Source organism: Ahaetulla prasina, chromosome 1 (genome assembly GCF_028640845.1).
Source record: "Ahaetulla prasina isolate Xishuangbanna chromosome 1, ASM2864084v1, whole genome shotgun sequence".
NCBI lineage: Eukaryota > Metazoa > Chordata > Lepidosauria > Squamata > Colubridae > Ahaetulla > Ahaetulla prasina.
The window spans coordinates 317,444,847-317,459,213 of record NC_080539.1 but is presented as its reverse complement, the minus strand read 5'-3'; the positions used below and the strand labels follow the sequence as shown (position 1 = coordinate 317,459,213).

The 14,367-nt window shown below is 38.0% G+C and overlaps 2 protein-coding genes across 12 annotated transcripts in view; one reads left to right on the top strand and one right to left on the bottom strand.

Moving 5' to 3' along the window:
- RALGAPA1 (Ral GTPase activating protein catalytic subunit alpha 1) overlaps nucleotides 1-10,421 on the top strand; it is a 127,579-nt gene extending 117,158 nt beyond the window's left edge. For all 11 annotated transcript variants that reach the window (XM_058162265.1, XM_058162273.1, XM_058162269.1 and 8 more), the window contains one exon: nucleotides 9,254-10,421. In XM_058162265.1, the coding sequence (XP_058018248.1) occupies nucleotides 9,254-9,402 (149 nt within the window). In that variant the 3' untranslated portion in view covers nucleotides 9,403-10,421. The remainder of the gene's footprint in view (nucleotides 1-9,253) is intronic.
- A 1,852-nt stretch (nucleotides 10,422-12,273) lies between these two features.
- Nucleotides 12,274-13,602, bottom strand: INSM2 (INSM transcriptional repressor 2). Its single transcript, XM_058162350.1, has one exon. The coding sequence runs from the start codon at nucleotides 13,600-13,602 to the stop codon at nucleotides 12,274-12,276; it is 1,329 nt and encodes a 442-aa protein (XP_058018333.1).
- Between the last annotated feature and the right edge of the window lie 765 nt (nucleotides 13,603-14,367).

Genomic DNA, 14,367 nt, shown 5'->3' with positions numbered 1-14,367 from the left:
TGTGATGCTTCAACTCAGTCTGAACCCACAGAAGATCAGGGTTCTGATTAATTCAAACAAAATGGACATGCAGTTCTAATTTTGCCCCATCCCCGATTCAGAATCCAGCATGGAACTCTACCTCCAATATGTAGTTCTAAAGCTCAACAGTCAGCCATATATAAAGTTTAAAATTATTTTGTTACCTGAGCCTATGACCATTATGTTTTGCAAGGACCCAGTTATTTATATTGAATGTGAAATATTCTTACTGAAGGTTTCCCTACCATTCAGTAAAATGTATGTTACAGAACAACAAGTAAATGTTTGGAATGACTAATGTAAGCCCCATTGATTTTGGTGGAAGCACTTTAAGCATGTCTCCATATCTGGTAGAGTAAATTCATGGCTTAATTTATTTCTTTGAGGAATTAATTCCCATGATGCTGAAAGAGTGATGTGTTCTAAAAACATCAGAATTCTGGGAAAAATAGTAACGGTAAAACACAATTAATTAAAGCAGCAATTTAAAAATGAATCAGAAAGGTTTCTAAAAGATAACATTCATTTACACATCACGTACAGACATAATGAATGAATAAATGCCCTGACAGAATACATAAGTATTGCCAGGCAGAAAAAGCAATGGAGTAGATTCCAAGCAGACATTTTAGAAGAAGCTGTTTCCCAGAGAATTCCAGAGCTAGACAGTCTTCATCAAAAAGACCTACTCTTGACTACTTAGTTACCTTATCAATTGAAGTAATTTTGTTCAAGTCCTTTGATTATGTCAGAGCTTAAGATAGCCATGCATGGGAAGAAGCACTCTTTCAAATTTTGTGAAAGATTTTGTGAGTTAATACTAACAGTCTAAATTGGAATGAAAAACATGCTGAAAGCCAGAACATAAACTATACCATGCTGGAGTAGACCCCAGGCCCATCTTCTAGTCCAGAAATCTGTTTTCACAGTATAGCCAACCAACTGCGCATGCACACTAAATCAGTGAGGCCAGGAACAATTCCTCATTAAATTAATAACGTACATGTTTGTGACCATAGTGACGGATAAACTTTTCAGCCTCAGAGTATCAGGTCAGGCTTTCAGCCATATCTGAGACCTTGTAGTAGACTGAAAAAAGTACTAATTCATGGAGGATTTCTGCTCAAGTATCTTTTCCAGGTGGATGCACAGATGCTGTGTTTATTCATTAATAAGGAATAAAGGAAACGCCAAACTGCATTATGTTTTAAGATGAGCACATAAATCTCAAGGATGCTTTGGACTATAATTTACAGGATCTCTGACCAGAAACTGGTGGAAATATGTTCCAAAAGCTTTCTACTCTCTTCCTCTTACCTTGCATTCCTCTTTATTCCTTGAAAACCTTCTTTAGAGAATGGTAAGACATACCTAAACCATATAAAAACTGCCTTAAGGATCTGTATTGAAAAGGAGAAGTTAACGTAACTGAGAATCTGCAGTATCACTAAAAGATTTATTTGCTCAATTTCAGGAGATTCACCATAAGATGGTATTTTTAAAATCCTTTCTTGTCCTCTCTAGAAAGGCTCCTTGTGGGATGGGAATGAAAGTTACAGGAAAAGAAAGATTGTTGGGTGACTGATCTTGGCTTTCTAAAGATGAAACAACAGAAATAAACCCTAAGAAATGTGAGGAAAAGGTTTTTGGAGGGGGGGGGGTGCAAGACAACAATGATGAACCAATCTTGTTTGCCAAGGATGTTACATGTACCTGTCCATATAGCCCACCAGGAATCCACTTCAATTTGAAAAAGATCTTTTTACCTCTTTCCTGACTGAATATTCAGACAGTCGCAACAGAATTCTTGTAACTCAAATATTAAACTGATTTAAAAGCGATTCAGAAATTCAAGTAATACCAGATTTATGACTGTTTGTAGCAGGTTTAATCAACTAGTTGTTGAGAATAGAATAGAATAGAATAAAATAGAATAGAATAGAATTCTTTATTGGCCAAGTGTGATTGGACACACAAGGAATTTGTCTTGGTGCATATGCTCTCAGTGTACATAAAAGAAAAGATCACCAAGAATTCTAAGGTTCAACACTTAATGATAGTCATAGGGTACAAATAAGCAATCAGGAAACAATGTCAATATAAATCATAAGGATACAAGCAACAAAGTTAGTCATACAGTCATAAGTGGAAGGAGATGGATGATGGGAACAATGAGAAGATGAGAAGATTAATAGTAGTGCATATATCATATACATATACATTACCATATACATTCCTCATATTACAGAAGAGAAGTTAGTGGTTTATAGCATCCAACTCAAAAATTAAGATAAACAATGTCCCCCTTAGCACATCTACCAGGACTAATCTCTGTATTCAATACAACTTATTCTTAGGCCAGTGTGCAGAGGTTTGCAGCTTATCTATCTCTTATAATAAATCTATCTCTTGTAATGAAACATCCATAGAAAGCATAATGCCTCCTGAATTATTTCTACATTGCTGCCAGTGCTAACTTTCCATTTTTATGAAATTGTTTGCATGCATAAATAATGTTAGTAAGAATCCCCAGAGAATTTGAAGCAATTCTAATTGTATATTTAGAAAGAAACACAAAAACAGCCTTCGGTCTTTTCAGCCCATAATATGTTTAGATGTATCTTCTGTATCATTTGCCAGTTACCTGTTGAATAAATTAAACTATCAAGCCAAAAGTAATTTGGTTAGAAGAGGAGAACCTTTTAGCAAAGCTTTATTTTTATGTGTGCAAAGGCTCCCACAAACCTCCCAAAATAAAATGCAATGCTATCATAGGCAATCCAAAAGGTTTTGTATCTTTTCAGTGTAAAATTTATACCAGCCTTCCCCAAGCAAGTCCCACAAGATGCAATGGCCCTAAGATTTGTTGACTGAAAATTTTGGGTTTTGTTTTTTGAGAGATTGTGAAGGCTGATTCATTTATGAAGGGTTACTGCAGTAAGACATGGATATTAACTTTTATGTTAATTGAATATAATTTAGAAAAAAATGTTAGGCATTTTTCTAAATATCAAATTTAGGTCTAAAAAATTAGATATTTCATTTATCAGCAAGATTCCATATTCCAAGGCAGTTGTATAATTTGTCGATAAATTCCCTTATTACCATTAATCAAGAAACATAGGACTGTCAGAGTATTTAAATTTAAAGGTCTGTATACAGTAAAAGTGATCTAGAAAAGTGCTTCAAGCATCTTCTGCTAGTCGTTACAGCAGTCTGACTTTTGTCACACTTTTACATGAGCTTGGAAAAAAAGTCAAGAGTTCTTTAAGAAACATGAACTTTAATGAGTGGATTCCTTAAAACACACATACTCTTTTTAAACGGAAAACAGCAAGCTGCTGAGCTGCTGCAGTATATTATTGTACAATGTATAATTGAAGCACTTCTTCAACGTAACTTATAATGAGTCTCCAAAATGCAATATTCCAAGTCTGTCATGCTCACTACAAAAAGTTTATTAGAGGAAATAGAATGAAAAATACAAGTTGGCATTTACCAACTAATTTTCAAAAATGTTACCCAGCCAAAATAATATCCAGTATGTATACTGATAGAAACAGAATATTGCTGGCTTAAGGTAGGCCTTAGACCACATATAATGTTTAGTCTTTCTTTGCACTCAATTAAGTCCTTTGCACTCAATTAATTCTGACTAATTAACTCTTGTCAAGAACAATCTATCCTAGCTGCTAAATGAGATACAGAAAAGATAGTATGCAAAAAAAGGGGGGGAGGGGAAACATGTTTAAATCAATTTTTTAAAAAGACTTTTTCCTTTGTTCCCAAAGTGAGTTTTACATTGAGTTCCAATATATTCTTACAGTAAATGGTTTACATCTAGCTTTGCTGATCATTGACCTGAAGAGTTTTTGTATTATTTATTTATTTCGGAAGTGAGCTAGGATCAAATGGAATTCACTGGTTCTGGAGAAAGAAGGACAAAATATTTCATTCCCCCTTCTCCAGTTCCTAGCATCACTTTTCATTCTGTTCTGGACAATATCTCACCCTTCAGAAGTAGGTGACAGATGATGCTTTGGACAGAAGATCCAAATAAAGAAACAAGGTCTTGGCCCTTTCCCTCCTTTGGCAGTAGAATTCAGCTAAGCTTATGTCTGAATCTAGTTAAATTTATTTCTGAGGTTTTTTTATTTATACTTATCGAGAATTTTACATAAAACAGAAAAATCCATAGAAAAAGATAGGAAAGGAAGAAGAAAGAAAAGAATGCAAGAAAAGAAAAAAGAAAGAAAACTAAAGTTATGAAAAATTATGATTTCCAACTTTAAAAAGAGGCTTGTTTTGAAGAATTTCAAGACAGGGATAATGATCATTTGAATGGATTAAAGATCAAGATTGTTTTATGTAAAAAGAAGGAACATAAAGTTGGCTTATTTGAGCATTGTTAAAATTGGATATGTTATTTTGCGGGGGGGAGTTCTTTTTGAACTTTTTGGCACCTGGAATGGAAAAGACATATATTGGATTTCCTTATAGTTAAGAGTTGAGATGTGGAATGATGAGTTTTATATTTGTTAATAAATGTGATTATTTTAGAGCTCTGTTTGGACGTTTTGCCTATACCTGGACTGGAAAAGATGTTGTTTCCAGATAAGAGTTATCAGATGAAGAGTTTTATATTTGTTAGCTAAGAGGAAGTGAAGAGCACAGGTTTTTTTATTTTTTATTTTTTTTAGTTTGTATTAACTTTCATTGCTGTATTTAAAACTTTTTAAGAAAAATACTTTTCAAAAAAAAAGAAAACTAATGATTTCCAACTTTCTCTTCAACAGATATTAACAACCCCATCCTCTCTCCTCTCTCTTATCTCTTCCAGAAATCCCTACAACCCTATATTAAATTCTCATCTTTTTCTGTCTTTAAATCTGTAAATCTTCATTTCACCTTTCTGTTAGGAAAAAAGTCCATGAAAACTTTCCAGTCTATAAAAAAACTACTACTTTTTTCCCTCTGACAAAAAAGGTCAGTTTCTTCTAATTCTGACCCTCCATTGTGGGAATTTCAGTATTCTTCCATCTTTATGCATACAATAATCTTGCTGCTGTTACCATATACAAAATTAATCTTCCATGAGTCTAAATTGTTTTTCTGAATTGACAATACTGGGAAAAACATAACAGATGGCATCTGGATCAAAGCTCCTTATTAGTTCGCTGTATTTTACTATGTTTGAATTCTCTACATCGTTTCAGATCTTAGCTTGTAGCCACCTCAAAGGACAGAATGAAAACATTTTATGATATAGGAAATATTTATTTGAACTGTTGGAACATACTCAACATCAATTGCTGCATTTCTATTTCTTTTTCAACTACCTTCAGGTTAAATAAATGTGAAGAATGATAAAAAGGGGAAGTCTTATAGAAAAAAATGGATTGTACTCCATGTATACTATAGATTTACCTGGCTTCTATTTTCATAAAAGCCGGTTTAGCTCAGGCTGGTAAGGCCTGTTATTAAGAACACAAAGCCTGCAATTACTGCAGGTTCGAGCCCGGCCCAAGGTTGACTCAGCCTTCCATCCTTTATAAGGTAGGTAAAATGAGGACCCAGATTGTTGGGGGGGCAATAAGTTGACTTTGTAAAAAATATACAAATAGAATGAGACTATTGCCTTATACACTGTAAGCCGCCCTGAGTCTTTGGAGAAGGGCGGGGTATAAATGTAAACAAACAAAAAAAAAGTATTACCAGTTTTGAATTCTTTAGACATGTAAAATGTATCATAACCATATATACTTCCTTTTGCAAGTTGGTGATTTTTAATATCAAATATTTTTCAGTAAATACGTGTTAAAACTACACTTAGCAGAATTTTAGAAAGAATTTTATTTTTCATGTGAGCTGAAAAAATTGCTTTTAGGGAGGGGTGTAAACATTTTGTTGTTTTATCAATTGCAGGGTGTTTTTTATTTATAAGCAGTTTCTAAAACACTATAACATATTTATGTCATAATGGTTATATCAATGAGGCTGTTGGATCAGAATTATTTTTATAGAATTCTTTTTCTTTTTTCTGTTCTTTTTTTTTTTTTTTTTGTAACCTGTAGTTGGTGAGTATTCTTCCTGATTGTTAAGCTGTTGATCCATTTTTATACATTAATGCATCCTTCTTTAATCTTAGCTTGCATGTTAGCAACATAACAGATTCTAACTTTCTCCTTTCTGTACTCATCTGTAAATGCCCTCCAACCTCTACTGTTCATGTCTCATGTCTCACACCTGTTATCTTTTTTTATCTTTTTTCCTTTTTCCTTACTTCTGTCCACCTCTCCATCACTTCTTCATTCTCAACAAAGAAAGAAATGGTGTGATATTTCTCCTCCTTCCCAAGCCACCTCTAGAAAGAATTGGCCACTTCAAGGTAAAGGGCACAAAGGCTTGAATTGGAAGGTCTTTCACACTAGCTGTGAATGGTAGGCTGTGCAGGGCACCAGCCTTGACTTTTTATGCACTACCCTACCATTTGGAGTGCTATGATTCCTTGTAAAACGCGAACAAGATAGATTGTCTGAATATTGATGTGTGCTGGGCAGGTGGGGATGAATTTAAATAAACAAGCCAAAAAAAAAACTCTTCTCCCATGTGGAAGAGGCTTTTTAAGGCATAATAAATTTTATTTTATTGCAGCTTTATATACTCCGTGCCAAATCAATTGAAAATCACAAACTGCACAACTGCAGCAATTAACTTGCTTTTTGACACAGCCCTTGTTTATTATGTTATCAGTTTCCTGTAGATTGTATTGGCTACCAGCTTGTTTCCAAACACAGTTCAAGATCGTGGTCTTTATATGTAAAGAAACTGGTCTTTTTCCTAAGGAGAGGAGGTTGAGAGACTGAAATATTTGCAAGGGCAATCCTTCCATTATAAATGTCCCATATCAAATGGTTTAGGAGCTAGCCTTTTAACCATCAAACTGAGCAATATTGGTAGGAACACAAGAGAAGAAACTGTTTTGGAATATAAAAGTTCAGTTACATGTGGGATCATTTCTAGTCCAAAAGAGAGCTTACTTGTCGATTGATTGATTGATTGATTGATTGATTGATCAATCTATGTATACAGAAAAAAAGAAAAGCTATTTCAGAAAGTACTTGGCCAAAGCACAAACTACAGGTAGTCCTTGATTTACAGCAATTCATTTAGTGACCGTCCAAAGTTACAACGGCACTGAAAAAAGTGACTTATGACCATTTTTCAGTTACAAACTTTGTGGCATCCTCACGATCATGTGATCAAAATTCAGATATTGGCAACTGGTTCATATTTACAATGGTTGCTGTGTTCCAAGGTCATATGACCTTCTGACAAAGTCATTGGGGAAGCCAGATTCATTTAACGGGTTACTAACTTAACTGCAGTGAATCTCTTAACATCTGTGACAAGAAATGTTGTAAAATGGGGCAAAACAAATGTCTCACTTAACAAACATTTTGGGCTCAATTTTGGTTGTAAGTCTGGACTACCTGTATAGCATTTGAATTAATAGCTTAGATTCATGACATTCTGGTTTTAAAAGCAGTTACTTTCATGACTTAGTCAACATGGCTTGCAATGATTACCTTGCAGCATGTTTCAAAATGAAGGCAAACAATTTGGTTCGGAAGGAAGCAAGGAAAGAAAGGAAGGAAAGAAAGAAAAACTCTTGAGAAAATTCTCAAAAATATTTTATTAAAGTGGTTCATAAACATGTATTTTGTAAACTGGAAACACTAAATACATCGTTTTAAGGATGTTTGTGTTTTTCAGAAGAATCTGTTCTTTAAATTATAATGTAACTTTGAGATTTAATATAATTGTCCAATGCCATCCATAGAAATACACCAGTGTGTATTTACAGTGTGATATTGTCATAGCATCCCCTCATCCTCTGAAAATATAATGTCTAAATATTAGAAAACTCTTTGCAGTGTAATGTAGCACCAGACTCCCTCAATTCTGATACTTATACTTTTCATATTAATGAAAGTTTTTTTCTACTTGCAAATGGATTCCTTTTATTTTGTGTTATTTATAATTTGGTTCAAACAGTTCTTGAATTATTTTGCCATGTTATTTTAACTCTTGGAGAAAAATACTTTTATTTTAAGATGAATAGAATATAAATGTACAAACATAAATCTGAACACTTTATGATAAAGGACTATTAAAATAACTAGGATTTTGGTTCTATCTTTGATTACACTTGATGTGTAAATGCACATGTGTCAGGTAGATGATTAAAAACTGGCTTTATGGCCGCATTCTGTTTTGTAATAAGAATTTTGTTTCTGAGCATTTACTAAGTGCAACATAATCTAGTATTAATTAACAGGTAATCAGAAAAATATGAATAATTTGGATTAGTTGAAGAAAGCCATATCATCTTTCAAAAACAAAGTTTTTCACATTTGCAGTGGAAAAATGTAGAATTATTACAGAATTATAATTACAGAATTAAATTATAAATAGCAGGATCCGCATATAGAGCAGTATGCATGTAGTAGCCAACTGATACCCTGAGCATTGATCTCTGCTAATATCAACCACGTCATCTCATTCCTTAAAAAACAAATATCTTTGCAGGTGAATGCAGACATAATCTGTTTAGATCTACAATTTATTTTAAAAGGCGGAAGAAAGAAAGAAATATCTTTCTTTTTTGGCAAACGGAACTTTACCTGAAACTTGTAGGAATGATCATATACGGTACATAACAATCTGGCCTGTTTTGCATGCCTCCGAATTTTGGCTGTTGCAATAACCGTCTTAACCTAACCTATTGCTTCTGCTATTTGCCTTGGGGCCAATCCAAGGAAAATTACTCTGCGTTGGGTCAACAATACTATCATGTCCTGTCAAAATTATCTTGTTCCTTTTACAAAGATAATGAGCCACGTAGTATATTCAGCTAGCATGATCTATTCATACTTCTTTCCCATTGAATCCTATAAGAATACATACTGTATGTATAACACCAATTAGATGCCACCTTAGCTTCTTTTTAATAACTTCCAAGTCTTTTCTTATTACTTAGTTTGTTTGAAGCTGTCCACCAGCCACTCATAATCTAAAATATATGAGTTTGTTAATGATTCTGGCAGATGAGTTGCTGTTGTTGATGGGACAGATCAAAAGAGAGGAGACTGTTTTAGGGCTTGCACTCTGCAAATCTTTTTCCCTAATCAGATTGTTTTAATATGTGAGGTCCTTCTGTTTTCAATAGGGCCCTACCCAGAGACTCAGGCGTCCGAAGTTCCAGCAGCAGCGCAGATGGACAGGTCCGATCTAGCTTTCCCCATTTCTCCACGGACTAGCAAGAGTCGTATGTCCATGAAAATGCGACGATCTTCTGGCTCAGCCTACAAGACTTAGCGACTGGTAAAGCCTCCAGCCTTTTTTATCAAGACATAAATCTCTCCTCTATGCTGAATATTGTTCCTTCATTCCTCTGCTCTTATTTTTATTTTAAAGAAACATGGAATTTTATTTCAAAATGAAAATATTTTAGCTTTTGTGTTAGAATATTCAGCTTCCCGCTAATCATAGTTTATCAATGCAGAGTATTTCCTGTTTCACTGTTTTATATATATACTTTTCCTTGTGAGAGGAAACTCTTTTAACATCTGTGATTAATTACTATCCCTGAAGCCACCCCTGAAGCTGGAAACTGCAGGCATGTTCCACTCTTATTTATTGTATAACCCTTTCAAAATAAAAAATATGTCATCTTCAAAGGGATGCATGTATACTTTTCAAACTAAGCGTTCTCTGCAAATATCACTAGAATTCACAGAATTATGTACAGTTATTATATTATAAGAATAAACCAAGTTAACAGAGACTCTTCCTCAGCTCCATTATTCTCATTCACTGTTGGACAGACTTAACAGCAAGCATTTACTGTTAAGTATCAACTTCCTTGCTAAACATTTGCTTTTCTCTTGGCCCTATTGGCACAATCTTTCTCTTCCGAAAGTTGAGATCGTCCTTTGGTATACCTGCATAAGTATACATATGTACAATCACCTATTTTCAAGCACTTCGCCACTTCAGTCATTTGCTTTCAATCAAGTAATGTTGGGGGGTGGGATGGGGGGAGGCTGTGCCCTCATAATAGCAAATATATACACAAATACATTCCACTCCAATTTGTCACTACTACTCAGAAATATTTTCATAATGCAGAAATTCAACTGTGTTGTTTGCCATATTCTGCTTTAACAAAATGTAGCATGCCACTGGTACTAACTGCATGTGTAAATATATGTTCCTCACCTGGGAAACTATAGAAATATATATTGATGTATTTGTTCGCCATGTAGTATATACAAATTTGTAATGGTTGAAGAAAAGACATGCTATTTAATAATACAATAAAATTATTCTTACCACTTTGGGTGTTTTGTATTTCATTACAAAAACTGGTTTATGCAAACCTTTTTGGTGCACAAATATCATGAAAAGAATGGCATGGAATGATGATTTAGTTGTTCAAATGCAAAATCTTTTTGATCAGTTTTTTCCATCCCCTTGTTCCAAATGTAATTTTCTTATGATTTTGTGTCGTGTAACACATAATCTGCTTAAAACAGTATTCATAAAGTCACAAAATACAGCATATAATGCTGGAAGCAACAAATAATGCTTCCATATTTTCCCCTGCTTACAAAGAGATTTTTAGTATTTTAAGCTAAAATCATTTAGTTTAAAATACTAAATCATTGTCTACTGTTTTAAGCATATTGTATATTGAAATTATTGTGTATGAAGTATGTAGCATTTTTAAAGTTTTCATAGCATTTGAGAAATCTCAATAAATGAGTTAAGAGTGAAAAAGAAGTATTTTGCCAGATGTAATATTTCACTGAACCATACCTGTTGACTAGCATAGCTAAAAAGTAATAAATTATTGTATAAAAACTAAAACCCAAATTAGAAAAAAAATTGATCTTTAGAAAACTATATTGAAGTTGGACAACATCCTGCTAGCTTAGTTTCCAAATATTTTGTCAAACAAACCTGGAAGCAAAGGAGGAGTTTTAGCTAGAGGTCCAGTTCAAAGTTGCTTTTGATTTGGAAAGGCTGACCCCCTAAATGATATTCTAGATAGTTTTCATTTGTATTATTATTCTTTTCATCCAATTGGGCATTTTCTTGTGATTTAATTTCTAATTAATAGCCCAGCTGAAAGAGCTAGAGGTTATAATTTTGCAAAAGCACTTTCCATGGACGATGGAGAGCCCTGAACTTTAAAAAGTTAATAACCTCTTGTGCTTATAGTTATTGCCCAAGAATCTCTATCCATCAGTCAAAATCTTAAGGCAGCCATCCCATCTGTGTGTGTGTGTGTGTGTTTCCTTTTATCATCTGTATTTTATTGAGCTTGAAAACTTGCACAATATACTCAGGAAGCAAACAAAAATTAATGCTGATTTTAATAACCAGTAATGAGCAACAGCAGACAGAAGGAGCATTTTGTAACAAGACATTGACCTGCTATGAATAACTGACTATATATTGTTATATTACAGAACACAATGAACAAAACAGTTACAAAAACTACTTTTTTTAAGCTTGAAAACTGGGGAGACAACTTCCCCTAATTGAATATATAAATCTGACTACTTATCCTTTCCAATTAAGCTTTAATTAAACAGTGTTGGAATGTACTTAAGGTCCTAGGGACCAGAGTAACCAGAATTAAATATTCAGCCCCACTTTCCCCAGATGACTTACTCACAGGTAGGCACACAGTTGGTACTAGGTTTAGCTACAGTATTAAGCACGGTCAGAAAAGTATGTTTCCTCTCTCAATGTAAATGCCATGTTTTAAGTCCTAAAATAGAAGGTAGGCTTCTAAATGGTAAAGAGTTCAGTATGAAAACAGCTAAGAGTTCGATATTTCACAGAATGTACAATGCACTCTCATCCCACTATAAGGCAGCAAGGAAAAATTGTCAAGAATAACTGTTTTTTCTGGACTAAAAGTATTTGACACAAAATTTGGCAATACCTTTTGGTTATGATTTTCCATTGGAATTATACTTTGGAGAGGATTTTTTTGGATCACCAAGGAAAAAGGGACAAAGCTTAGGGACAAAGGAAATATCATGTAATGCAGTTTCAGATAATGGGGCAATAGTCCGAGCACCTGCTCTGAACAGGCAGGCAAACGTTCAGCCTTAACCTGTGCAATTTCACAGTTCTATCTGGAGAGAAGAATCAACTCGTTGCCGGACGAGTCTAGCAGCCGGGCCTGACGGACATCTGCAATAGAAGAACCTGTCTGTTCTCCGAAGGATGGCACTTGTTGATGTGTCGGGTAAGGCCGGGCGAGCTGAAGAAAGTCGAGGGACAGTGTTTGCAGGAAAAGATCTGCTGCTCACCATGGTTAAGGCTGCCTTCCGGCGGCCCCAGTGGCAGAAGCAATTCCTCACGCACCGTGTGCCATACCCGATGCTTGTCTCGGATGTCCGCCGACGGGAAATGCGCGCCGCACAAATGACAGGAAAAGGCGATCTGTTGCGGGGGTGGGTGAGATGGTGAGTTGCTGGCGAAGCTGGCGATGCCAGCCTGGTGGGTGCCCAGGTGTTTGCGCAGGTACGCTTGGCGCCGGAATGACTTGTGGCAATAAGGGCAAAAGTAGAGCTCGCCCGGAGGAGCTATCAAACCGGAGCCAGGAGTGGCGACGGAGGAGGCGGCGGCGGCAGCTTCGCTGGCCGGACCAAGCTGCGCGGCACGAGGAGGCGGCTGGTCCCGGCAGCAGGAGCTGTCCGCAGCGCCGTGGTGCTGATCTCGGCCGGGCTCCCCGCGGCTGTTTTCTTTGTCCTGGGTGGGACCGGCAGAGGTGGTCGGGCGCGGCTTGTGCCACCGGCGGTGAGAAGCCAGGTTGGCCGGGCAGCTGAAGATTTTGTGACACTCCGGGCAGCGGTATTCGACGCGCACAATTCGGGAGCAACGGTGCTGAGCCAGAGCCAAGGGATCGGCATAGGGTTCTTTGCACAGCTGGCAGACAAATTCACCGAGCAGCGTCGGACGAGCCACGCGGATCCCTTCGCTGCCCGCCTCGGAAGCAGCTTTGATCCGCAACCCCAACACGGGCGATGTGGTCACCTCGTCGGCAAAGCTCAACTTGCGCACGGCCTTGGGCTTCTTGGCGGGCGGCGCCTTCGCTCGGGAGGGGCGCTTGAGCGGGATAGCCGGGCAAAGCGGGGCAGCAGGCAAGGGAAGCGGCACCGGCAAAGGCACCAGAGTGCGCGGAATCAGGGGCAGCTTTTCTGCCAGGGCCAAGGCGGGGCCCAGAGGAGAGGATTCGGCAGACACGGAAGAAGGAAGGCAGCACCTGGGCTCCTCCGCGGCGGGGGCTACGTGGTCCGAGCCTCCCGCGTCCCAGATCGCCATCACTGGGGAGTTGGGCTGAGGAAGCTGCTGGGGCTGTTGCGGCGCCTCTGGCAAAGGCGTTGCGAGGCGGGGCGCTTCCTCCAGGCGGAGCGCCGAGAGTCCGCCTGCGGGGCGCATCCTATAGGACACCCCCGGCCTCCTGCTCCGTTTCACTAGGAACCCCCGCGGCATCTTCCGTGTACACCGGATGGCAGCGCTCCACTTGCACCGGCGCTGCGTGCCCGTCGGGCGTTTATACCCCACGTCCCTCGGGGAGCGAGTGCGTCATCGTTCCCTCGGCCCAAGGCTGCCAATGAGGAAGTTGAGAGGACAAATGTGGAGGGAGGGGAGACGCGAGTTGGAAAAGGCGGGAGAATCTGAGCTTCGGAGAGCGCCTGGCCACTTTCCCAATCGGCGCTGGCGAGGGGCGGGGCCGGGCAAGGCGAGCTGCTTACCTCCGGGGCAGGCAACTGTCTCACCGCCCAGCCATCCCTCCTTACCTGCCCGCTTGTGCTAATACAGGCACCCTCCTTTCTTCTAGCCCGATCTTCCCAGACAGGCTCCTCTCTCTTTCCAAGCATCCTTGGAATAATTATCTTCGGCTCGCCCGCGGTTTCCTTCTTCAAAAGCCAAGGCGAAGTTGACGAAGCCGCGCCGGCCAACAAGCGCTGGCCAAGGAGGTCCCAGATGCTTTGGGCAGAGAATTCAATAAGGCGACGGAGCTTTACTTGCAGTGGATGGGGTGTAAGATAAAGTTTGGACCATTCGATAAATAAGTTCTCCTGGGTGCTGAAATGATCGCGGAAGGAACGCAGATGTCCCTTTCCTCTGCTAAAATGCAAACAGTCGAAGCAAACTATGCTCCTGAAAGTATCTGGCCTACTGTATTTTCCTACTTCAATAACTATCCCCCACCATCAAGAAAAAAAACACTAATGCAGCTCATCCATGACAGGA

Bases quoted from the DNA above. Each gene is read 5' to 3' on its own strand.
- INSM2 (XM_058162350.1), bottom strand. From the start codon at position 13,602: ATGCCGCGGGGGTTCCTAGTGAAACGGAGCAGGAGGCCGGGGGTGTCC.